Source organism: Mixophyes fleayi, chromosome 11 (genome assembly GCF_038048845.1).
Source record: "Mixophyes fleayi isolate aMixFle1 chromosome 11, aMixFle1.hap1, whole genome shotgun sequence".
NCBI lineage: Eukaryota > Metazoa > Chordata > Amphibia > Anura > Limnodynastidae > Mixophyes > Mixophyes fleayi.
The window spans coordinates 99,523,752-99,550,207 of record NC_134412.1 but is presented as its reverse complement, the minus strand read 5'-3'; the positions used below and the strand labels follow the sequence as shown (position 1 = coordinate 99,550,207).

Here is a 26,456-nt window from a genome sequence, read left to right as displayed (position 1 = left end):
CACCTGTCAAATCTCCATGATGATATTTACCACCTCCAGTTAGTTAGTTTCTTAAAAAAAACAACATTTAGACCTTCAGAGTCATCACTTATATTGGCTACTTTCTGGAATCGCCACATTGTAGCCCTGTAAAGTTACATGATCCCTAATCAAAAGCCCTTGTTGTTATGGGCGTATTTGCGTGACGTTATGGGACGTATTTGCGGGACAAGTTGCCGGAACCTGTTCTAATAGAAGCTTAGTGAATCGTTACCTTCCCTGCTGGGTGTGAAATAGACGTATCAATGGCTCCCTTCATCTCTCCATGTCTTCTGAGCGTGCTGAGATAATGTACCGTCCAGTTAAGCTTCTCCGGAAAGCCGCTCTTTCACCGATATAATAAAAAAGTCCCCTCTCTCTCTCACTATTAATAAATACATAAGCGATACCAAGAATGCATTCACATTCACACATACACACGTGTACAATACATATATGCAGACGTACATACACATTGATAATGTACACATTCACACATACACACGTGTACAATACATATATGCAGACGTACATACACAAAGGTAGAGCACTCGCTCCGTAGCAGCGGGGAGTGCCAATTCCTTCCTCAGCCTGTGCACACGTAAGCTCTTCTGCCAACGCCACAATCTTTCTTAATACACCTTTGTACTTTAGCTGGACCTACTGAATTTGTGACACCTGGCACCACTAAAGAAAACTTTGATATTTTATGGTTTGAAAATTCCATCCACTGATAGATGAACCCACAATGGGGGATTCTCATTACGTAAATATGGAGCTGTTTTCTTATTACTGCTTCCTGGTGATATTTATTATATACATCTTTGTTTAGGCACCAGCCCCCATGCTCCTTCTAACGTCCGCGTCTTGGTGTCCATGAACACAGCGAATGTTTCTTGGGAGGTCGGGTACGATGGAGGATTTGAACAGACATTCTCAGTTTGGTATGGCGCTCTGTGAGTCACCCCAGCATGCATTGCAGCTTCTACTGCCACTGTGTCTATATGTCTGCCGTCCTCTGCTTGGAGATAATGTCGTCATCCCTGCCAGGACATATAGATAGCTGTCTATATGTCTACCTATGTGTGGGAATTATATATGCATGCTCTGTGTATATATTGTATCACACACATATACGGAATGCTGTAATAATGATATTGTGCACACATATATATATATATATATATATATATATATATATATATATATATATATATATATATATATATATATATTGTAATAAATATTGAACAGACTTTAATCCAGCATTTCACATGCCAAGTAAATGTGTCAATATTACATTACTGTATTTTCGGCTTACGTGGGGCCATAAGCACCTGTGCGATCATTCCCTCCATGTTAGCATTTGACAGATCTGCTCAGGATTTTTCCAAGTTTGTAGTTAAAGCTCAATGGTCTTCCTCTAAATAATTATCATAACCAGGTTTCAAAGCAAATTCCAGCTCTTTGAATATATTTTACCTATATTCTGATATAGATCTCCCATTTCTTCTCCTGGTGTATTGAAATCAATGCAAACAATAGTATAATACTTGTCATATGGTATAAGTCACAACACACATCTGAACAATATGGCAGCTTCCTTTACATTTCCAATAATACAGTATTACAGGTAATAGAAAGTGTACGGAATAACACATAACATAATATACCGCTGGTGTATAGACTGAAACTGGGCCAGGGATAAAAGTACAAGGTACTGGGAGAAAAGGGGGATGAATAATTAGTCCCCCCGTTCCTCCACGTGCTTCGATGCGATTCTCTGCTGCCATCTTGCAGCATCCAGTGGGAGGTGCGGAGGCAGCAGCTCCATATTACTGCTGAGTTGTGATGCTCCAGTCTGGTCATGTAGTGTGTATATATAATAGATCAGCACCATCCTGTAGAGCTCTGTGTGATGACGTCATGGTGCCTGGGTCATATTACTGCTGAGTTGTGATGCTCCAGTCTGGTCATGTAGTGTATATATAATAGATCAGCACCATCCTGTAGAGCTCTCTGTGATGACGTCATGGTGCCTGGGTCATATTACTGCTGAGTTGTGATGCTCCAGTGTGGTCATGTAGTGTATATTTAATAGATTGGCACCAACTCTGTGAGGACATCATGGTGCCTGGGTCATATTACTGCTGAGTTGTGATGCTCCGGTGTGGCCATGTAGTGTATATATAATAGATTGACACCAACTCTGTGATGACGTCATGGTGCCTGGGTCATATTACTGCTGAGTTGTGATGCTCCAGTCTGGTCATGTAGTGTATATGTAATAGATCAGCACCATCCTGTAGAGCTCTCTGTGATGACGTCATGGTGCCTGGGTCATATTACTGCTGAGTTGTGATGCTCCGGTCTGGTCATGTAGTGTATATGTAATAGATCAGCACCAGCCTGTAGAGCTCTCTGTGATGATGTCATGGTGCCTGGGTCATATTGCTGCTTCTGTTATAAGTTCATGTGGATATCTTGCTGTGCATTATGATGATAACTTTATTACTCGTTACATCTTTGTTCTGTGGGTTCCCTAAAGGATCAAACGCGCTCAGTTTGGGCCTCATGACTGGATCTCCATGCCTGTTGCCATCGGGACTTCCTTCCTCCTTGTAGACTCTCTGGATCCGGAGACGGAATACCAGTTCAGTGTTCTCGCACAGAACAAATTGGGGACCAGCTCTTTCAGTGAGGTGGTCACGGTGCGGACCTTAGGTGAGGCGGAGGCACTTCTCTTTCTGATTCCACATGTCAGTGAAATATGTGGTCTGATTGGGATCGTAATAATAATGACTTTCTAGTTGCATCTGCTTTATTGTTTATAATTGATGACATTATGTAATTATGATAAATTGTGACAGGTATATGTTTTATTCTATTTAAAGCTTTCCCTCTCACAACCCCTGAGCCTCTCTTGGTTCTGACCTCACCCCGCTGCCTAATAGCTAATCGGACTCAGCAAGGAGTGCTCCTGTCGTGGCTCCCGCCATCCAATCACAGCTTTCCGTTAGATCGCTACATCATGGAGTTCCGCTTAGCAGAGAGATGGGAGATTCTAGATGACTCGATAGCAGGGGGCGAGACGGAGATCCTAGCAAAGGAACTATCCCAGGTATGTGAAGACGGTGGACATGTAAACAATGATCTTCCTTCTGCCTTACATTATACATGAAACTACTACTCTACATATTAAATTGCTCTGCTCTTCTCTGTGGTCAAACCCTTCTAAACTGACAGGAACGAAAGTTATCAGTGATCCTGGATGGTCTGGTCTGAAGTGGGCTCATGTAGACAAGGGGGGAGATTCTCATTAAGTTGTTAATGGACAGAAGACTAAACAAAGAAAGTGCAAATCTTTCCACATGATGCATTTCACCTGGTACTGTGTGCTCTGCTGTTCTTCCTGATTATTGTATTGTGTTTGTGAACATTGTTGTAGCCCAGCTTATTGCGATTGGATAATAAGCAGGAAGAACAGGAGCAGAACATTGTGTACTGGCTGCATTGGGTCCAGCAGGCATTATACAAGTAATTCAGAACCAAGGATTCAGGCAACACAGGTCATGAAATAAGCTGGGGTACAGAGGCGGAACTAGCGAGCTGTGGGCCCCTGACCCTCTGCATCTGCCATGCAGCGGGCCCCATTATCTCCATGGGCCCCGGTGCATTGTGCCTGCCACACCACTGCCGGGGGTTGTGTCACACAAGAACTTTTATTCTCTACGTTTTCTTCCAGCACTTTTATAAAAGTTGTTCTATTTAAATGTTGTGGAGGGTGTCGCACTGGGCCCGCACTGAGCCCGCACTGGGCCCGCACTGGGCCCGCACTGGGCCCGCACTGAGCCCGCACTGGGCCCGCACTGGGCCCGCACTGGGCGCACACTGGGCCCGCACTGGGCCCGCACTGGGCCCGCACTGGGCCCACACAGAGTATGTTCAGCAGCAACAGCTCATTGGAAACAATGATTCATAGAAGTTATCTTCTTCTCTCCACATGAGCTGCTGAAAAAGTGCTGGGATTCTGTATAGAAAGTGTTAAAAACACTGAACAGCTGCTTTCTCTACCTGTGTTAATGATTTTACGTGAGTTGTACACTTTGTGCAGACACTGACCAGGGTAAGTTTGGGAGTTGATGATGATGATGCAGCTTTGCCCCAAACTCATCTGTACACTAGATCTTAGGTTGGACATATCTTAAGATTCAACTCCAAATACTGACATGGAACTGTAGTGTCTGATCATACACAAGGGCCTGAATCACTAGTGAACGTAAATACCAATACGTGACTTATTTTGTGTGAAATCGCTCAGTGAATGCCCAGAACCGGACTATACGTCAATGAGCGAAGCAGCGTCCAATTCATCTTCAAGCACAGCCTACAATTACATGGGCATAACGGGGAGGGCAATGGGCACATAGTCACTGTACCGTAAGGGCGTGCCAAGGTGAAGCGCACGTAGCAGCGTCTGATTGGGCATCTCAAAGATACGTGTATCACTTGCACCAGCCACAGGTCGGGTGTAACTGCTGAATGACGGCCGCGTATGACAGCTGGAAGCTGCGTGTCCAATCAGGAGCAGCTGTAACAATGTATTATGTACAGTAACAATAATTACATCCTAATAACTGTATTTTATGTACAGGAGACATTATGTAGACCAAAGACTTTTGTTTTGTCATTAATGACTATATTACTAACAGATGACAATAATAGTTTTGTAGGTATCCTGCAGAGCATTGTCTGCTAGAGCAGAGCATCTCTTATTGTGCCTTCATGAATTAGGCCCAAAGCATCTTTACGTTCAACTCTTAATTGTGGGTCCATAATAATTAAATCATTTCTGTACAAGTAAAGTAACGCAGACGCGTCCGAGTAAAACCACGTTTACCAATTCTGTTTGTAAACAACAGGAGTGAAACCACTTTTGTCTCCAGTTTAGAACATTCCAGAGTGAATGGAAACTATTGCAGAACACATTTCAATGACATTAAACCGTTATTTTTATACAATACAGTTTTCAACTATAACTTTAAGTTATGTTTATTCAGTTTAAGTCATTTAAGAATATGCCCCAAAGAATTGGAGGTAAACAGTCTGAATATGTATTGTTTTGTATGCAGAGCAGTCAGGGTATCTGTGTTTGTCTTTGCAGGACACCTGGTATGAGTTTCGGGTGCTAGCTGTCATGCAGGATCTCATCAGTGAGCCCAGTAACATTGCCGGAGTGTCCAGCACAGGTACACCTTATCATTTATCTTATGCATGCTTGCCTACTTTTGGCAACTTGTATCTGGGAGAGGGGCGTGTCTAGAGGATGGGAGGGGGCGGGGCGCAGCAAAACATGTCATTTTGGCCCCGCCCCCGTGAAAAAATATGCCATTTTGTCGCGGGAGAGGGGCCAAAATGACGTGATTCACCGCGAATCGCATCATTTTAGCCCCGCAATTGCGAGATGCGGGAGACTTGCCAGCTCTCCCAGGAGTCCGTGAGACCGACCCGAATTTCGGGAGTCTCCCGGACATTCCGGGAGAGTTGGCAAGTATGCTGATAGGTCTCATCATTCTCTGCTAGCAGGACATCCGACAGACAGACAGACAGACAGACAGACAGACAGACAGACAGACAGACAGACAGACAGACAGACAGACAGACAGACAGACATGAGGTGAATATAGAGATATGACAGAGAGAGATATATTAGAGATATCTATCTAAAATATATATATATATATATATATATGACTTGGAGAGATATATATTAGAGGGATAGATGGTCTCAGTATGTGACCGAATGTTGACTATCTGCACTTTTTCTATGTCTACTATTAAAGCTTTTTGACCTATTTAAAGCCTGGAGAGTGCATCCGTTTTTGTGTGAAACTTACTGTATATATACTGTATAAAATGCAAAAAGAGGATCATGTTTTGCTCCCATACTCGTATTTTATACAAGGCTGATTTATTTTGCATATTTGTTACATAATACAGGACATTTTTGCTACTTTATACAATTTGATATTTGTCTATAAATACAGTACATAAATATAAGTAATATAAACTACACAGCGGCTATTATATATGTATAACGAGTGAATTGTGATGTCGCTGCAGATGTCTTCCCTTCTCCTGAGCTTAGCGATGAAGGCTTCGCTCGGCCGGTGCTCGCTGGGATTGTCGCTACCATCTGCTTCTTGGCGGCAGCCGTTCTGTTCAGCACATTGGCAGCATGTGTGGTAAATAGGCAGCGAAAACGCAAACTGAAAAGGAAAAAGGGTGAGTAACAATTACACCTACATAAGTATAAGTAACATCACCAAGTATTATAGAAATACTCTGAATACTCTGCCTGCTGGACAACCTGTGTGCAGGGGTGTGATCAGCAGGTGTAGATCTATGGGGACAGAGTGTCAGCTCCTGGGTTAGGGAGGGGAGACCACAAATCCCCAGTGGTTATTTCTTTGTATTTAGCAATACTTTAATGCTGACTTTTCAGCATTCAAAAATGGCAATAGATATGTAATATAAGGTTTTAAAAGTACATCCAAACCTGAAATATAGTAAATACTTGTCGTACAGACGGGCCTGATTATCCAGTAGGCTGACTAGGCTGCAGCCTAGGGCGCAAGGTTTTTGGGATGTGTAAAATTGGGACGGGGAGAAGCATAAACTGAAATTTATTTTAAAATATAAGTGAATAGTTGTTATCCAAAGTAAAAAGAAAATATGAAAGAAAAATGTAGTAAGGTTGTATTCTTGATGTAATCCCGTGGTAAAGGCCTCTGGCGGACGCTTCAGGATAAAGGAGGAGGAGATGCAAGGATGGATGACAGCCCCCTGCCCTTCCATACCTTCCCCCTTAGTATTGCTCAGTCAGGCTTCCATTCCACTATACACTTCTGATATTCATTTAAATGAAATGAGGGACAGAGATTGCTGTAAGCCATGTATGACAGAGACATTGGTGGGGAGTGAAGGAAACCAAATTTTAAGTTCAGGATAAATTTATTTTTGCTTCCTGCTTGTCTGGCAGGAAAACAGGGAGCGCTACAAGTGTATTAGTTAATCAGGACTGCCCATAGGTCTCAGCTAACGTAGTAGTTTTATCATGTATTTAATGAGAATGTTTGGGAACTACAGGTAACTCCCCCACTTCTAGATATAAACCTCATGTATGCATTCAGCTGGGCCTATCTTTCTTGGCTCTAGGAAATAAGACCTGAGCAGGCAAAGAGGTCAGACGATGGCACCAGAGACACAGGACAGTTCTTATTGTGTGATTTACATGAACATAAATGTTGTGGGTTAGGATTACTGTAAGCTCCTATATAAAGGTTGTAACCAGAGCCCCATCCGCCACACTGCAGCGGTATCTGTCATTACCTCACCTTACTGTGAGCTCCAGAGTAACAGTCACAGGACTGAAATGTAAGTATCTAATATAAAGGTTTTCTCCAGTTACAATTATATGTATCAAAGCTGCAAGAAAATACGGAAGTGCGTTAAAGCGTCTCTCTGTATGTTGTTCACATGTGTCCTCTGGTTATTATTATTATCTTTTATTTCTAAGGCGCCAACATATTACGCAGCGCTGTACATTGAGGGGATCCTGTTATAAATAAATTACATATAATGACATGACACAAGGTAAAGATGGCCCTGCCCCATGAGCTGACAATCTAATAGGTTGTAGCTGATTCTGGGGAAATTGGGTGTGACTACTGTAAGGCAGAAACACTATCAGCCACAAGTAATAAAGTAGCCAATGATGATTGGTATTCCTGTGCAGCTGTCAGAGGTGAGGTGGCTTTGGAATGGGAGGTAAATCTTTACCCACCGGTGATTTGTCCACACACCCTCTGTTTATCCTCCAGAGATCCTCTGTCTATTCTTCATAGGTCCTCACTGTCTATTGTCCGTAGGTCCTCTCTAGCGGTCCACAAGTTCTCTATCTATTCTTCATAGGTCCTCTAGGTCTATTGTTCCAATATCCTCTTTATTATCCACATGGCCTTTCCATTGTCCTCTAAGTTTTTACACCTCCTATTATCCTATTTATCTCTACTTGTCCAAAGGCCCTCTCTATTAGTTGTCCACAGGTCAACTCTGCTTATTGTCCATAGATCTTCTATCTAGTGTCCTTGGGTTCTCTCTATGTATTGACTACTGGTCCTCTGTGTCTGTTGCCCAGTTTTCTTTAGTTTGGCTGTAGCTCTAATCTGACATAATATTAGTGTCGTCTTGTGCACTGATTGTGCTGTACTCCTCTCTCCATAGATCCACCTCTGTCCATTACCCATTGTCGGAAAAGCATGGAGTCTCCGTAAGTACATTGAAATTGTTCACACAGAGCAAACACAGAACACACTAGATTCTCACAACATACGACACTGCTGTGTGCTTATTTGTGTGCGTGGCTGCCACGAAATACATATCTTCGCCTTTTATGTGAAACGCCTGTGCAACAGCCCCAATAGAACAACTCCATTTAGTCCCCAATACTTTCCTTTGGTCTAGGCATAGTCTACACTCTAGACTTTTCTGTAGACTAGTTAGGCAAACTGTGGTCCATCAGTTTTCATGGTACTACAAGTTCCAGCATGCTGTCAGGGAGGAACACATACCTGCCTCTGGTCTAAAGGCCCAACTTGAGGGAAAATTCTCTCGACAATCTAGTTTCTACTTAAAGAGGGTTACGACAGTGTGACGTGATCTATGCTTCAGAGGGAGAGCGTTTAGGAGCATTCAGAGCCTCACTTAGAGTTGGACATATGTCAGTTTTTGTGGCATTTCTATACTGCGCATGCGTACCTTATGCTTCTGTATCTAGAGTTGTGAGTGTCTTAGACTTGTGGTCCCTTATACCTGGAGAGGCAGAAGATATACGGCAGGTGTACGTTGAGTACAGTAAGGGCATCTGACACGCCTCATAGCCTGATGTAACATACGTGGTGGTGGCCATATCTAGCTGCTTCTGATTGACCCATACAACTTCTAGTACTGTATTCATTATTGTTGCAGCTATATTATATCAAGTCAAGTAGCTCCAATATTCTTACTTATTTGTCATTTCCATTTAGACTACAACAGAACAGAAGATTTGTGTATCTTATAACAATTTATATGGAATTTATTGCTAACACTGTCAATACACTTTTCACTATTATGTACTAATTATAACGCTTCATTACATTTTACTATGTTTAGGGTAATGCAACTTTCTGCTCGGCACTCTCAATGGGTGTAAGGAGACATATTTGTATGTTTGATGCAGAAATACTGCTGGTTTTGGGATGGACGTATCTTGTGATACATGTCGTGCGACATACACATGTAAATACTCTCTTTTTGTGTAACAGTCTTTGTGCATACATTCAGAGGACAAATGCTACATGATGCTCTGAAGGCCATAGAGCATGGGATTGGTCATGTCTAGGGCATGAATGCTAAATTCCCCTCTCGCGCTCCTGCTTGTTATTGTCAAAGCACAGATCAGCGTTTCAGTCCTCATCCTATTTTGGGGACAGCTTTCTACCCTTCTCCAGACATTAGAGAGGGCAGCTCTAACTCTTCTTAGGTTGGTGTAGGGAAGATTTTCTTCCCCCTTCTCCATCATCACATTCCTCTCTGAAAGTGTCTCTCTCTTTCCCTGAATGCTGAGATATGTATTTTGGATTTACTCAATGAGGAGATGCAATAGAACCATCACTAATCTTCATGTTTAGCTCTCTGGTCCTTTATAGATAAAGCAAAATTGTGTTGTAACAGTTTTTTTCTAGCATTATATTAATGCAAACAATGGGCAGACTATATGGGCCAAGCGGTTCTTATCTGCCATAAAATTCTATGTTTCTAATGCGGAATACCTGTCTGCTGGTTGTGTCCTGTGTACCGGACTCGCCTGTCTGCTGGTTGTGTCCTGTGTACCGGACTCGCCTGTCTGCTGGTTGTGTCCTGTGTACCGGACTCGCCTGTCTGCTGGTTGTGTCCTGTGTACCGGACTCGCCTGTCTGCTGGTTGTGTCCTGTGTACCGGACTCGCCTGTCTGCTGGTTGTGTCCTGTGTACCGGACTCGCCTGTCTGCTGGTTGTGTCCTGTGTACCGGACTCGCCTGTCTGCTGGTTGTGTCCTGTGTACCGGACTCGCCTGTCTGCTGGTTGTGTCCTGTGTACCGGACTCGCCTGTCTGCTGGTTGTGTCCTGTGTACCGGACTCGCCTGTCTGCTGGTTGTGTCCTGTGTACCGGACTCGCCTGTCTGCTGGTTGTGTCCTGTGTACCGGACTCGCCTGTCTGCTGGTTGTGTCCTGTGTACCGGACTCGCCCGTCTGCTGGTTGTGTCCTGTGTACCGGACTCGCCCGTCTGCTGGTTGTGTCCTGTGTACCGGACTCGCCCGTCTGCTGGTTGTGTCCTGTGTACCGGACTCGCCCGTCTGCTGGTTGTGTCCTGTGTACCGGACTCGCCCGTCTGCTGGTTGTGTCCTGTGTACCGGACTCGCCCGTCTGCTGGTTGTGTCCTGTGTACCGGACTCGCCCGTCTGCTGGTTGTGTCCTGTGTACCGGACTCGCCCGTCTGCTGGTTGTGTCCTGTGTACCGGACTCGCCCGTCTGCTGGTTGTGTCCTGTGTACCGGACTCGCCCGTCTGCTGGTTGTGTCCTGTGTACCGGACTCGCCCGTCTGCTGGTTGTGTCCTGTGTACCGGACTCGCCCGTCTGCTGGTTGTGTCCTGTGTACCGGACTCGCCCGTCTGCTGGTTGTGTCCTGTGTACCGGACTCGCCCGTCTGCTGGTTGTGTCCTGTGTACCGGACTCGCCCGTCTGCTGGTTGTGTCCTGTGTACCGGACTCGCCCGTCTGCTGGTTGTGTCCTGTGTACCGGACTCGCCCGTCTGCTGGTTGTGTCCTGTGTACCGGACTCGCCCGTCTGCTGGTTGTGTCCTGTGTACCGGACTCGCCCGTCTGCTGGTTGTGTCCTGTGTACCGGACTCGCCCGTCTGCTGGTTGTGTCCTGTGTACCGGACTCGCCCGTCTGCTGGTTGTGTCCTGTGTACCGGACTCGCCTGTCTGCTGGTTGTGTCCTGTGTACCGGACTCGCCTGTCTGTTATTTGATTAGTCTGACCAGCTATCCAGGGCCTATGATCCAGGAACTTATCCCTACTTGATTTTCCATGTAAGCGTTTCTCTTGTGTGACTCCATCTTCCAGCCCTGATCACTCCTTTCTCCATGGTATCCAGCCTTAGAGCTCCTCTAGTCTCTACACTGTCTCTTCCCAATAGCGGTCTCCATTGTAAGCAAACAAGTACTGGTGAGGGTGTCATGCTATACTCATATGGAAACACATCTTACCCTGCATGTTTCTACATCACTACAAGTGTCTGCAGGTGAATGGTTTGGGTATGGAGTACACAGTGCTGTTACTGCATCAATTTGTTTTTTTCGTTATTCATGGACCTACGAAGCAATATTCCCTCCACTTCCTGAAACTGATTTTGTAAATAGTTTGTCTGTTGTTCAGCTATTTACATGACAATTCGATGACAGGAGCCGCAACTGGTCGAGTATGAGATACGTCCTGTGTACATCATTAAAAACACATTGTCGCACTCTGAGAAGTCCTGTTATTTCTCATAGATGAGCCCAGTGCTATAGCCCACCCTAGTGCTGCTCTGCTGTGTCTGTCAGTTCTCCCCCCAACACTGTCAGTTCTCCCCCCAACACTGTCAGTTCTCCCCCCAACACTGTCAGTTCTCCCCCCAACACTGTCAGTTCTCCTGTCAGTTCTCCCCCCCACACTGTCAGTTTAGTTTTATCTTTAAACACTAAAACACATCTTGTTCTTCTAAATCAAAACTTTCTACAATAATGAATTCATGTGTTTACTGCCAATATAGGATTCTGTTTTGACTCATTACCTTGAACTAACAGATGAACTTTAAGCTCTACTGAGTTTGCAGAAATACTACTGGAATGTGTACTCTTTGTTGATTTATATATTTCATTCTGATGCAGAAGATAATTATATAACATCCTACGTTATGGATTGATCCCAATTGCACCAGACGACCACACTTTAGTGAGGCATCACAATAGCAGTACTGGTTATTAGACAAATCTTTAATTATTCAACCATTGACCTTTGCAAAAATAGTCTTTTAAAAAAAATAAAAATTGCATTTAAGCTTTATCAACCTCTCTCTTCCCTTTAGGTTGTCCTCTGGAAAAGTGAGCCCAGAGAGCGTACGAACACTTCGTGCCCCATCAGAATCTTCAGAGGATCAGGGTCCACCATCCAAACGGCCCTTGAGTCCTGGGCGTGAAAAAGAGCTGTCACTGTATAAGAAGACCAAACGTGCCATGACCAGCAAGAAATATAGTGTCAGTCAGGCAGAAGCCGAGGTGACCACACCAATTGAGTTAATCAGCAGGGGTCCAGACGGTCGTTTTGTGACAGGTGGTCCTGACCAGGAGCCAGCTCTCCGTAGTCGCAGGATTCAAGGCTTTCCATTTGCTGAGGAGACTGATATGTACCCAGAGTTTAGACAGTCGGATGAGGAGAATGATGAGCCATCTGGTTTAAAGTCTCAGCTTACCCCACTATCATCTAGTCAAGATTCCCCCCTTCAGCCTCCTGCCTACAGTCCCCGTTTCCAACATCAACCTTCTGAAGGAAGACAGCAGCCATCTGGTCAGTCCAGACCTGGTTACCATCATGGCCACTTGTATGGCTACCTTAGCAGCAGTCCTCGGGATTCAGATCCACCGCCACCCTTTTATATGCCAGAAGTCAGTCCGCTCAGTTCTGTCATGTCCTCCCCACCTTTGCTTCCTGAGGGATCTTTCCCACCCATCCCTGAAGAGAATGGGGAGAACAGTTCTACCAGTACCCTGCCTCTCACACATACACCAACTGGGGGACGTTCCCCGGAACAGTGGGGAGTTCCAGACTTTCCTTTTGGAGGTTTGGAGGCTCCTCCATCTCCCTCCATGTTTGTCCAGCACCGGTATGAAACTGGGGAGATGCGGCGACCTCTGCCTCCGCCTCCTCCCGCCCCTTTCCCTCGAGGACGTCCTCCACCCAGCTCCCTACAGGTTCCATCATATGCTACCATCTTGCCTCTGGAAACACATCCAGGCTGGGCAGGAAGGCTACCTAGTCGGTGTCCACTTCCTCCACACCCAACTTCTTGGCAGGATGCAGCTATGCAACTGGCTGCACAGAGCCAGCTCCGGCACACTAGCCAAGGGATGGGAATCCCGGTTCTTCCTTACCCAGATATCTCGGACCCAGGGCCATTTGGGATGGATGCCCGTTGGTTTGAAAGCCGGACGCGTCCACAGATGAGCCCCAGGCAGCATCGAAGACTGGAGCCAAGCTTACATCAGGTGGTGCTGCAACCCTCTCGCCTCTCCCCACTGACCCAAAGTCCCTTAAGCTCCCGACATGGTTCCCCTGAGCTAAGTGCCAGAGCCAGACCACGTCCTGGTCTACTGCCCCCACCTCTAGACTGCTCTGGCATTGCTCTGCAGCCTCCAGGCTTTCTACACAAGTCCCCTCCTTCTTCTGGATCCCCAGCACGGAGCAGCCATGAAAGTCCTATTTATCGCCCCTCCCCACCTGATACCTCCCCCCATACAGAAGGACGTAGGAGAGAAGAGCGGATGCACACAGAGACAGCGGTGCTGTGCACTGCAGGGTGAGTGTAACACTAGTAATAGAGGCCCAGGGTCACATGTCCCAGCACTAGCTAATCATTTTTATAGCTTTTTACTCAGTAAAGGAGAATTGCAGTAAATAAAAAAAATGTTAGAAAATGTCTATTAATAGCGTACTCAGCAATGAACTACATTTGGCTTGGGATTAGCCATGCCATGTGGTCATTAGCATCAATAGGTATCAAATACCTGTTTACATACTTTTACTGCAGTTAATACACTAGTAATAACGTGATATTTAACGCCAGTCGGTAACTACCCTTACAGAGTCTGGTCTTACCCCGACCTTGAGAAACAAATGTCCTACCAGGAACTTAGTGCATGTCATTGTCGATGGTAAACAGAAAAAATATACATTACTTTTACTTCTTTATCACAGTAAGGATAAATATTTAAAAATGGAGAGGTAAATAACCACTTTTGTAGACGAAGGGGTAAATATATGAAAGTCCGTTTTTTTTCATCTCGCGGGAAATCTGCGACTTTGCAGCTAAAATTTAAAGCGGCGATCGCTACCCTTTACATGCCATCGCTGCTTTAGATTTTAGCTACAAAGTCGCAGATTTCCCGCGAGATGAAAAAAAACGGACTTTCCTATATTTACCCCTAAGTGTGTGAAATAAAACTGATATCCCGGAAAAGCTTGAAGATATAGAGCTTCATTTAGAGTTGGAAGCAAAGCAAAAAATAGAGCAAATTTGCACCTTGACAAACCATGTTGCAGTGCAAGGGGTGCAAATACTGTCTGGGGCCTGTTACACAAAACACACATCATTTAGGTACATGCTCGTCTACAAGAGGGTCAGAAGATACGTCTGGTGATGAATACGGGTCTAGGTCCGCTCTGCTCTAAGAGACCCTGCAGGATACGTCCAGGGCTGCCAAGAGGAATTCAGGGCCCCAGTACAACAAATCTATTTTTTCATGTAACACACAAATACATGATAGCTTATTTGTACACTGAAATGTAAAGTTGATATTTGTGAGCTACATGAAAATACAGTCAGTATTTAACTTATGTGCAAAACAGAAAACTAGTTTGCACCCCTTGCATTGTAACATGGCTTTATCCAGGAGACTGAAATAAGAATCCTCTTCATTTAAGATCCTTAATGAATCCGGCCCATGAAAAAAACATTAAAAAAAGGGGTTTAATCTATTTTTTCCATGCAATACATCGGTCATGATGTTCTTAATGTCTACTGTACATAAAATACATTTACAGTTGCTCCTTAGTGCACCAAAAAACACCACTTGATCTCAGGCGCTAAAAATATTTACATGTGCTGGATTAAATTAAACAATAAAAAAGGCATCATACGCAGCTGTTAATCCTCTATTACACATAGAAAATACAAAACAAAAAATGAACTGGGCAGATGATACCTATATCATAGTGATCCACTGTATCCAACCTTTACAGAGAAACAATTTTATTAAAACATAAATCCTCTAATATAACCATTAAACATATTAAAAACAAACAACATACAGGATAATGCTGATAAAATTGCCCTATATATTCAGCAATGGAGACTGTGTCCCTTTATCAACCAACCAAGGTATAGGAGTATTGCTAATAATTTATTAAAAAATTAGTTCACCCATTAGAGTGGCGTCTCTTTCAATCCAGTATGAAAAAACCCTTAACGGGTAGAAGTGTATATATGACGACAATGTAGACTTTCTTTCCTAGCATCAGCGGGAGACTCGAGCGTGAAGGGAGGGCGATGTCCACACACCCCCACAAACTCAACCACAAATTTATACAATGGATAGATATTATAGATATATTGCTTGAGAAAGTCTGCATAAGACAGATGAAACGCGTCGCAAGTTGAGTGTTGTCACATTTCAACCAACCATCCAGGATTGTGCATAAGGATTCCAACAGTGGCGCTATCTCTTATCCGGAGTTGTTATCTAGTAACAGCGTCAGAGAGGAACATTTCGCAGTTACTAATTACCTGTGCGGAGAGTGTATCTGGTGCGCACCACGGAGGAAGCTGGTAACTCGCTAGAGGAGATTGTGATTGGAAGAGTCTTACCCAGCTCCTGGTTTGGGGAGTAACTAATATCTATCCATTGTGTGCATTTGTGGTTGAGTTTGTGGGGGTGTGTGGACATCGCCCTCCATTCACGCTCGAGCCTCCCGCTGATGCTAGGAAAGAAAGTCTACATTGTCGTCATATATACACTTCTACCCGTTAAGGGTTTTTTCATACTGGATTGAAAGAGACGCCACTCTAATGGGTGAACTAATTTTTTAATAAATTATTAGCAATACTCCTATACCTTGGTTGGTTGATAAAGGGACACAGTCTCCATTGCTGAATATATAGGGCAATTTTATCAGTATTATCCTGTATGTTGTTTGTTTTTATTATGTTTATTGGTTATATTAGATGATTTATGTTTTAATAAAATTGTTTCTCTGTAAAGGTTGGATACAGTGAATTACTATGATATAGGTATCATCTGCGTGGTTAATTTTTTGTTTTGTATGCAAACACATGTTCTAGCTGCGTACCCAGCCGTCATCCCTGTCACTCGGCACTTACACCTGACCTGCAGCTGGTGCAAGTGATAAAACACGTTCCTTTCAGGTGCCAAAAGCTTGAATAGGGCGCTGCTACGTGCGCTCGAGCTCGGCACGCCCTTACTGTACAGTAACTACGTGCGCTCGAGCTCGGCACGCCCTTACTGTACAGTAACTACGTGCGCTCGAGCTCGGCACGCCCTTACTGTACAGTAACTACGTGCGCTCGGCACGCCCTTACTGTACAATAACTACGTGCGCTCGCGCTCAGCACGCCCTTACTGTACAGTAACTACGTGCGCTCGGCACGCCCTTACTGTACAGTAACTACGTGCACTCGCGCTTGGCACACCCTTACTGTACAGTAACTACGTGCGCTCGAGCTCAGCACACCCTTACTGTACAGTAACTACGTGCGCTCGAGCTCGGCTCGCCCTTACTGTACAGTAACTACGTGCGCTCGTGCTCAGCACACCCTTACTGTACAGTAACTACGTGCACTCGCGCTTGGCACGCCCTTACTGTACAGTAACTACGTGCGCTCGCGCTCAGCACACCCTTACTGTACAGTAACTACGTGCGCTCGTGCTCAGCACACCCTTACTGTACAGTAACTACGTGCACTCGCGCTTGGCACGCCCTTACTGTACAGTAACTACGTGCGCTCGCGCTCAGCACGCCCTTACTGTACAGTAACTACGTGCGCTCGGCACGCCCTTACTGTACAGTAACTACGTGCGCTCGCGCTTGGCACGCCCTTACTGTACAGTAACTACGTGCGCTCGCGCTCAGCACGCCCTTACTGTACAGTAACTACGTGCGCTCAGCACGCCCTTACTGTACAGTAACTACGTGCACTCGCGCTTGGCACACCCTTACTGTACAGTAACTACGTGCGCTCGAGCTCAGCACACCCTTACTGTACAGTAACTACGTGCGCTCGAGCTCGGCTCGCCCTTACTGTACAGTAACTACGTGCGCTCGTGCTCAGCACACCCTTACTGTACAGTAACTACGTGCACTCGCGCTTGGCACGCCCTTACTGTACAGTAACTACGTGCGCTCGCGCTCAGCACACCCTTACTGTACAGTAACTACGTGCGCTCGTGCTCAGCACACCCTTACTGTACAGTAACTACGTGCACTCGCGCTTGGCACGCCCTTACTGTACAGTAACTACGTGCGCTCGCGCTCAGCACGCCCTTACTGTACAGTAACTACGTGCGCTCGGCACGCCCTTACTGTACAGTAACTACGTGCGCTCGCGCTCGGCACGCCCTTACTGTACAGTAACTACGTGCGCTCAGCACGCCCTTACTGTACAGTAACTACGTGCGCTCGCGCTTGGCACGCCCTTACTGTACAGTAACTACGTGCGCTCGCGCTCAGCACACCCTTACTGTACAGTAACTACGTGCGCTCGTGCTCAGCACACCCTTACTGTACAGTAACTACGTGCACTCGCGCTTGGCACGCCCTTACTGTACAGTAACTACGTGCGCTCGCGCTCAGCACGCCCTTACTGTACAGTAACTACGTGCGCTCGGCACGCCCTTACTGTACAGTAACTACGTGCGCTCGCGCTTGGCACGCCCTTACTGTACAGTAACTACGTGCGCTCGCGCTCAGCACGCCCTTACTGTACAGTAACTACGTGCGCTCAGCACGCCCTTACTGTACAGTAACTACGTGCGCTCGGCACGCCCTTACTGTACAGTAACTACGTGCGCTCGCGCTCAGCACGCCCTTACTGTACAGTAACTACGTGCGCTCGCGCTTGGCACGCCCTTACTGTACAGTAACTACGTGCGCTCGCGCTTGGCACGCCCTTACTGTACAGTAACTACGTGCGCTCGAGCTCGGCACGCCCTTACTGTACAGTAACTACGTGCGCTCGTGCTCGGCACGCCCTTACTTTACAGTAACTACGTGCGCTCGGCACGCCCTTACTGTACAGTAACTACGTGCGCTCGGCACGCCCTTACTGTACAGTAACTACGTGCGCTCGGCACGCCCTTACTGTACAGTAACTACGTGCGCTCGAGCTCGGCACGCCCTTACTGTACAGTAACTACGTGCGCTCGGCACGCCCTTACTGTACAGTAACTACGTGCGCTCGCGCTCGGCACGCCCTTACTGTACAGTAACTACGTGCGCTCGAGCTCGGCACGCCCTTACTGTACAGTAACTACGTGCGCTCGCGCTCGGCACGCCCTTACTGTACAGTAACTACGTGCGCTCGGCACGCCCTTACTGTACAGTAACTACGTGCGCTCGGCACGCCCTTACTGTACAGTAACTACGTGCGCTCGCGCTCGGCACGCCCTTACTGTACAGTAACTACGTTCGCTCGCGCTCGGCACGCCCTTACTGTACAGCAACTACGTTCGCTCGCGCTCAGCACGCCCTTACTGTACAGTAACTACGTTCGCTCGCGCTCAGCACGCCCTTACTGTACAGTAACTACGTGCGCTCGCGCTCGGCACGCCCTTACTGTACAGTAACTACACGCATACACCCAGTCCCTCCCCGTTCAGCCCCTAAAGATCCTCTGTGCTGAAAGATGAATTGAATGTCGCTGCTTTCACTGGCGTACGCCCTGGTTCTCGGCAATCGCAGATTGGTTTATGCAAAATACGGCACATATCGGTATTTACGTTCTTTAATGAATCAGCCCCATAATGGGCAGCTTTATATTTACACTGACATTTAGAGTTGTGCTAGGACACACCCCCTCCCAACCCTAAATCTGTCCACACATTGTATATTTGTCCCCCTGCAGTGAAACATGGTTTTGCCAAATTTGCTACTTTATTTTGCTTTGCTCCTAACTCTATAAGGCCCAAAATATTCCGACGTCTTCACGCTCTGACGATACCACTTTATTTATATATCACTAAAAGCATTGCCACCTACTGAGTACCACAGGGACACAGGAACTAACCACAGACCAGTTCATTGTATACTAACGTACAGCTGGGGCAAATGCATAACACGAAAACAAGCTAAAGCATACAATGAAGTCTGAATATATTGTGTTTATATCCTGAGTAATAAGGGGAATTGTAGAAGTATTTACTAAACACTGATAACATTAATATAAGGACTCTGTTTCAGAAACTGACACAACTAATTCATGTTTTCCAGCCCAAACGCCTGATTCACCAGACAGGTTATGAGACTGCGTAACAGATAATTCAGTGCCAAAACATGTCTGATCTAGATACAAGAGCATCTGTAGCCGGCGCCCTGTACATATGTAATATAATATACAGATAATTGGCTGTATTGACCTCTCCATTGATAGGATGTCTGTGATGCCATGTGACCTCCTTAATGTATGAAGATCATTGGTGCTACGGTGACGGTCACAGGTCATCTGTATTATGTGACAATGATTGAGATACAGATGCTGTAAATACTTATTCTGTCACATTAAATAAACCTTTTTCTGCTCTCTGAAGTGCTTCTCACCATTCTTTACAGGAGCTCCTAATTCTCCACCGATCATATGCAATTTATAGATTATACCGACACTGTCCAAACACACAGCGATAAATGTGTTTCCTACACTGAAAACATAGTTATACCAGAATGTGGTGCTCTGTTCTGTAATGTAGTTGGACTTTGTCATTGTTAACGAATAGATTATTTACTATTAGACTGTAGGACTACCGAGCAGCGGTCCCTGTAATTAGCGACATTGTCTATGAGATGAGTGACGCAGATTTGGTTTCTACATACCGGAGATTACATTAAAATAAAACATTTTCAAAAATGAACCCTGGCGATGTAGATTTGTTGTGAGATTCTGCACAAACCTGTCTTTTCTACACTGGATAACAAGGATTTTCAGATTGAAAGAGCAGCAGCGAATGTCATAATAAAAATGGTGTTAAGACTAGATGCCTTATATACATCACCTCTTCATACAATGCACAGGCTACACGTATGTGTTATATGATTACATACACATATCACTAGAAGGTTCTCAGTAACGTGGCAATGACTTTTACTGATATCACCAGTTCAATTGTTTTGTGTTTTGTTTTTTTATTGAAATGACAAAAGCATTTTTGTGAAGTGAAAGACATAATCCTTGAGAATAGTTATGTGGACCGTTCCTTAGACCAGCAGAATATCAGTTAGAGGAACATGAAGACCAAGTGTGAGAAGAATAAGAGATGTTGTCTATGTATAGAAGACAAGGCCTATCTCCAGCATGTCCTAGTAGCAGGTTAGGTATATCTGTGGCATGTTCACCCCACCTCCAGTTCACCCCGCTCTGCCCTTAGTAACTGTCTGTTTCTGATTGATCTCAGCTATCTGAGCAGTGTTGACGTCCTGAACTCCTCGATCCAATAGGTAAGGGTGATCCATGTCCGAAGGGGGAAGAGGGATGTGCAGGGTGGGCTCCTGGTGGGTGGGGAAACATGGGAGGTCCTTTCCCTCTGTATATTAATCCCAGCGCCTGCTTTAAAGGGGAACAGAGCACACGGCTCAGAGTAAATTAATGCCTGAAACTGCCAATAAAGCATAACGAGGGGGCTCATACCCGTCTTGTGTCACAGTAAGAAACCACAATACAGAGTGTGCTGACCCATTCCAACATTGGGCCCCTGGGTGCTGAGCATAGCCCTGGGCCCTCAGACAAAACATCCGACAGATAAGCCCTTTCCTGTACTGCACTTGTACACTAAGCTAATGCACAGACCAATAAACTAAAATACTATGATTGGAATTTGTAAGTTATTGGTTTAATATCATGTGCACTCTACCTTTATTCATCAGTGTCCCCTGACTGTCAGCATTATGTAATGAAGGATTGAGAATGATCCAGACCTTAGGTTTGTCTGATATAAATAAAATATAGCAGCTATTATAAGTAAAATCTAATGTACCTGAAACCAAGGCTGCGTCTGCTTTAGAATATTCGTAATATATGTTTAAAAGTTACATTACTTATACACTTTATATAGCTCATTAGTTACAGAACAGAGTAGCTGCATTAAAGTGATTACACACTATAGAAACCAACTGTATGTAGGAATATACAGAGATTGTGTGGAAACCTAATTCCAGTGTTTCCTAGACCCAGTCCTCAGGGAGCACTAATAGTGCAGTAATTCCAGGTGACCAGTGATCTAATTCTACCACCTGTGGATGTGTTACATTGTATCAGTCAGTAATGACTACACCTGTGCTCCAGCAGGGAGATCTGGAAATCCTGCACTGTTAGGGCTCCCTGAAGACTGGAATTGGGAAATCCTGTACTATTCATTTTCTGCATTACCAATTTATCAGCTAGAGGATTTTCTCTGTTTGACTCTTCATCAACTGTTCTTACAAATAACACTGAAAGCCCAATATAACCCCAAAAACCTGTGTAATTAATGTAACATGAGGGTCTAGTATATACCTGAAAAGCATTTCTATGTGTTCATCCGGCACCCACATTATACACATACAAACTGCTGCTACATACCTATAACAGGCCATGGTGGGCAGTGGGGACATGACTACAATACACCTCACTGACCTCTCAATGAACCGATAGGCTGCATCCACTCTGTGTAGTGGAGAGGCCGACATGAGACCTCCATAAGGATGATGCTGAGCATGGGGCTTATTCAAGGGTCCCGGGTTCCCCTTTAAAGGAGACCAGAGTGACTCATGTGCATGATGATGCTTTGGCTGTAGCAACCCCTCCCTCCGTCTTCCTCCTTTCATGTCATGGTGATACCCTCATGCAGCGATCCATCCCAGCAAGGCTTCCAGATCTCCTTTATTCCCGGCCTGTAGTGAAGTTTCTCCTCGTTATGTGTCTGTCAGTCTCAGAACAATCACTGATGTCTCTTTTGTTTGTCCTTATGCCATTAAGTGTCTGCGAAATTATATAATACTTTCTGTTGGTCTTTTTGTCTGTTTTTATGGCCACAGAGAATAATTTCTTCTTCTCCAGATTCAGGCTATTCATAATGATAACTGATGGTTACATGTTAAGGAACAGTATTTATTGGAAATATATAGGAGTTTTAGGTAACTGTTCATCTGTCCCTACTGTCTCATCTATTGTCTTGTTGGATGCAAAGTTATAGAGCCTAAGTCATTAAGGAGAGTGACGCAAAATATGATCCTGGACAAACCATGTTACAATACAAGGGGTGCAGTTAGTTTATTACTTTGCACATAAGGCTGTATTGTCATGTAGCGCACACATACCTATAGCTGTATTTATACACTGACATGTAAAGATGATATAGGACATGTCCTACCCCAACTATAAATCTGTCCCCACATTTTACATTTACCTCCCCTAATGGGACAGTTACCCTTTTTCTTTGCTCTCCTTAATGACTCAGGCCCATAATGTTTACTTTATAATTGTCTGTTTATCGCCCAGTCTTCATGTATGATATCAGGCAATAATTTAACCTGTTTCACATTATGTTTAGCTCAGTCTATATTTTATATTAACATATTTTCTTTTCCTACTGGATATTGTGGTATATATCATCTTATTAGCATATATTAAATAACAGTGGCCTGGGTCTTCTCACCATTAATTTAAACATTATCTTAATTGTTCCATTATAAAATGGAAAAATCAACTCCAGGAACACAGCGGCTCTTAATATCTAATGCTAGAAAGTAACACTTGCCCTGCATGCAGTCACTTCCAGGGACATCCAACTCCTTGTTCTACATTATTTACCCTACAGATAGTTGTAATATTAAGCAAAATAAACGGTCAATATTTTTGGCTGTTTTGCTTTAGTTGGTAGTTTTCCATGGTCATAGATGAACGCAGGTAGGAACTATGGGCTATAGATGCTACAGACTGTGATGACATCTGAGGCTTATACCGTCTTTATTATCGTCCAGTTATGAAAGGACCATCGGTTTCTCAGACTATAGGACACGGTAAAATCAGCACATTCAGGATCGAATCCAGGACACATGGAACATTAATGCAGTTACGGAATGAGAGATATTCCCCAGACAATACCAATGAAACAACCTTATCAATATAAAATGTATTGCTCACACTTTACCTTCCATCAGTCAGATGAAGAACATACCTCCGCCTCTGACAACTCTGCTGCTCCCAGACCATACATGTCCCCAGCCCATACATGTCCCCAGACCATACATGTCCCCAGCCCATACATGCTGCCTACACATCACTTTACCAGATTATAAGTTCTAGACAGAAGGGGTAATATAAGGGAAGCAGGAAGAAGAAGGAGAAGTTCTCTTCCCCAAAGAGCTTATCAACGAAATAATGTCCGAATCCATGAAGATGAGGGTTCCATATACTTATTTATTTTAAAGGATAATGCTGGAGTCTGTAATAAAATGGGAGAATCACTGGATGGAGGCGGCCATGTTGAACTTGTCAGTGGCTGAGTCATTGAAAAATTCTTTTCACTTCCCCTTTTTGTACAAATGAAAGCGGATAGCAGAGCCCCAGAAGGAAAACAGAACGAGACACATTTGTCATAGAGCCACCCAAAGTGTGGGGAAGGGGGGTATCCAAAATAGAGAATAATTGTTGTGTAAAGACAAATACAGCAACACTACTGTCATTATATATATATATATATATATATATATATATATATATATATATATATATACCCACAGACAGTGAAGGTTATGTGTCGGGAGCAGCAAAATTGGGCACCCGTAAGGATCTGAGCAACTTTGACCAGGGCCAAATTGTGATGGATGACTGGGTCAAAGCATCTCCAAAATGGCCGGTTATGTGGGGTGTTACCACAAGCCGGGCACGGCGATTCTGCAGTCGGGTCCCCACTTACCTTGCCAGACTCATCCCCCGCTGGTCTCCGGCAGCGCCATCTTGGAATTGGGTTTGCTCATTCCCAGACCCGTCTTTTGCAGTTTTCCACAGTATTTAATGCACCATTTTTCATTCATTCAATTGCCAGTGTGGACATATTTTCTTCTGGCTTCCTGCAACTCTGCTCTTACTACATTCTGATCCAGCTCCCCTGCTGCCAGCATCCCTGGACCTCAGCATCTACCAGCCACATATCATTGCACCCTATACTCCAATCATTGTGCTCCTAGACTTGCCGGTTTCACTGTGTATACCTCCGCACACTATCCTCTACTAGCACCTACTCTGAGCACCGTGACCTGCAGCACGAGAGCAGCCAAGTCCATATCCTCTTGCGGGGTCACTGGTGAATACCCTTTAGGTCGTTAGACTCCACGCCTCCCAGTAGGTGGCGCCAATCTAAGTAAACCCATAAAAGGATCCACTGACAGTAAAATCATGACAGGTGTTCCCAGAATGCAGTGGTCAGTACCTACCAAAAGTGGGCCAAGGAAGGACAACCGGTGAACCAGCGACCGAGTCATGGCTGCCCAAGGCTCATTGATGAGTGGATACTAACCCACGTGGTCCAATCTCACAGAATAGCTACTGTACAATTAATGAAAACGTTAATACTCGCTATGATAGAAAGGTGTCAGGACACACGGTGCATCATAGCTTTCCGCGTCAAAGTGCCCATGCTGACCCCTGTCCACTGCTGAAAGCGCCTACAATGGGTCCATGAGCGCCTGAACTGAATCATGAAGCAATGGAAGAAGGTGGCCTGGTCTGATGAATCACATTTTCTTTTACATCATGTGTACGGCCAATGTGTGTGCATCGTTTACCTGTGGAAAAGCACCAGAATGCACTGTAGGAAGAAGGCAGTCGGCAAAGGCATTGTGATTCTCTGGGTAGTGCTCTGCTGGGAAACCTTGGGTCCTGGCATTCATGTGAATGTTACTTTGACATGTGCCACCTTCCTAAACATTGCTGCAGACCAAGTGCACTCCTTCATGGCAGCGGTATTACCTGATGGCAGTGGCCTCTTTCAGCAGGATAGTGCACAAAGTGTTCAGGAATGGTTTGAGGAACATGACAAAGAGTTTAAGGTGTTGACTTGACCTCTAAGTTCCCCATATCCCAATCATATCGAGCATCTTTGGGATGTGCTAGAAATATAGGTCTGCCATGGAGGCCTCACCTCGCAGCTTACAGGACTTAAATGATCTGCTGCTAGCGTCCCTGTGCCAGATACCACATGACACCTTCAGAGGTCTTGTGGAGGTCAGAGCTGTTTTGGTGGCACAAGGGGGACCTATGCAATATTAGGCAGGTGGTTTTCATGCTGCGACTGATCAGTATATATAGATAGAGAGATATATAGATATATACATATACATATACTTATGGACAAAAGTATTTGGCCACACCTGTTAATTATTTAATTGAGATGTTTCAATCAGACCCGTTGTCAGAGGTGTATAAAATCAGCACCTAGCCATGCAGTCTCCATTTGCAAACATTTGTGATACAAAATGGGTCGTTCTGAAGAGCTCAGTGACACCAAGCGTGGTACTGTGATAGGATGTGTGGTACTGTGATAGGATGTGTGGTACTGTGATAGGATGTGCGGTACTGTGATAGGATGTGCGGTAATGTGATAGGATGTGTGGTACTGTGATAGGATGTGTGATACTGTGATAGGATGTGTGGTACTGTGATAGGATGTGCGGTACTGTGATAGGATGTGTGGTACTGTGATAGGATGTGTGATACTGTGATAGGATGTGTGGTACTGTGATAGGATGTGTGGTACTGTGATAGGATGTGCGGTACTGTGATAGGATGTGTGATACTGTGATAGGATGTGTGGTACTGTGATAGGATGTGCGGTACTGTGATAGGATGTGCGGTACTGTGATAGGATGTGCGGTACTGTGATAGGATGTGCGGTACTGTGATAGGATGTGCGATACTGTGATAGGATGTGCGGTACTGTGATAGGATGTGTGGTACTGTGATAGGATGTGCGGTACTGTGATAGGATGTGCGGTACTGTGATAGGATGTGCGGTACTGTGATAGGATGTGCGGTACTGTGATAGGATGTGCGGTACTGTGATAGGATGTGCGGTACTGTGATAGGATGTGCGGTACTGTGATAGGATGTGCGGTACTGTGATAGGATGTGCGGTACTGTGATAGGATGTGCGGTACTGTGATAGGATGTGCGGTACTGTGATAGGATGTGTGGTCCTGTGATAGGATGTGCGGTACTGTGATAGGATGTGCGGTACTGTGATAGGATGTGCGATACTGTGATAGGATGTGCGA

The 26,456-nt window shown here is 45.0% G+C and overlaps 1 protein-coding gene across 6 annotated transcripts in view; it reads left to right on the top strand.

Moving 5' to 3' along the window:
• IGSF9B (immunoglobulin superfamily member 9B) overlaps nucleotides 1–26,456 on the top strand; it is an 82,127-nt gene that overhangs the window by 45,328 nt on the left and 10,343 nt on the right. For 3 of the 6 annotated variants that reach the window (XR_012679920.1, XR_012679922.1, XM_075190604.1), the window contains exons 12-18: nucleotides 851–974; nucleotides 2,567–2,742; nucleotides 2,913–3,139; nucleotides 5,183–5,267; nucleotides 6,142–6,303; nucleotides 8,305–8,350; nucleotides 12,232–13,719. Coding sequence is in view for 3 of the 6 variants with exons in the window: in XM_075190604.1 (XP_075046705.1) it covers nucleotides 851–974; nucleotides 2,567–2,742; nucleotides 2,913–3,139; nucleotides 5,183–5,267; nucleotides 6,142–6,303; nucleotides 8,305–8,350; nucleotides 12,232–13,719 (2,308 nt within the window). In the remaining 3 variants the exon portion in view is untranslated. Of the gene's footprint in view, nucleotides 1–850; nucleotides 975–2,566; nucleotides 2,743–2,912; nucleotides 3,140–5,182; nucleotides 5,268–6,141; nucleotides 6,304–8,304; nucleotides 8,351–12,231; nucleotides 13,720–19,424; nucleotides 19,741–20,599; nucleotides 20,643–26,456 lie in introns of those variants that run through there. The other 3 variants (XM_075190605.1, XM_075190606.1, XR_012679921.1) reach the window with 3 other exon arrangements.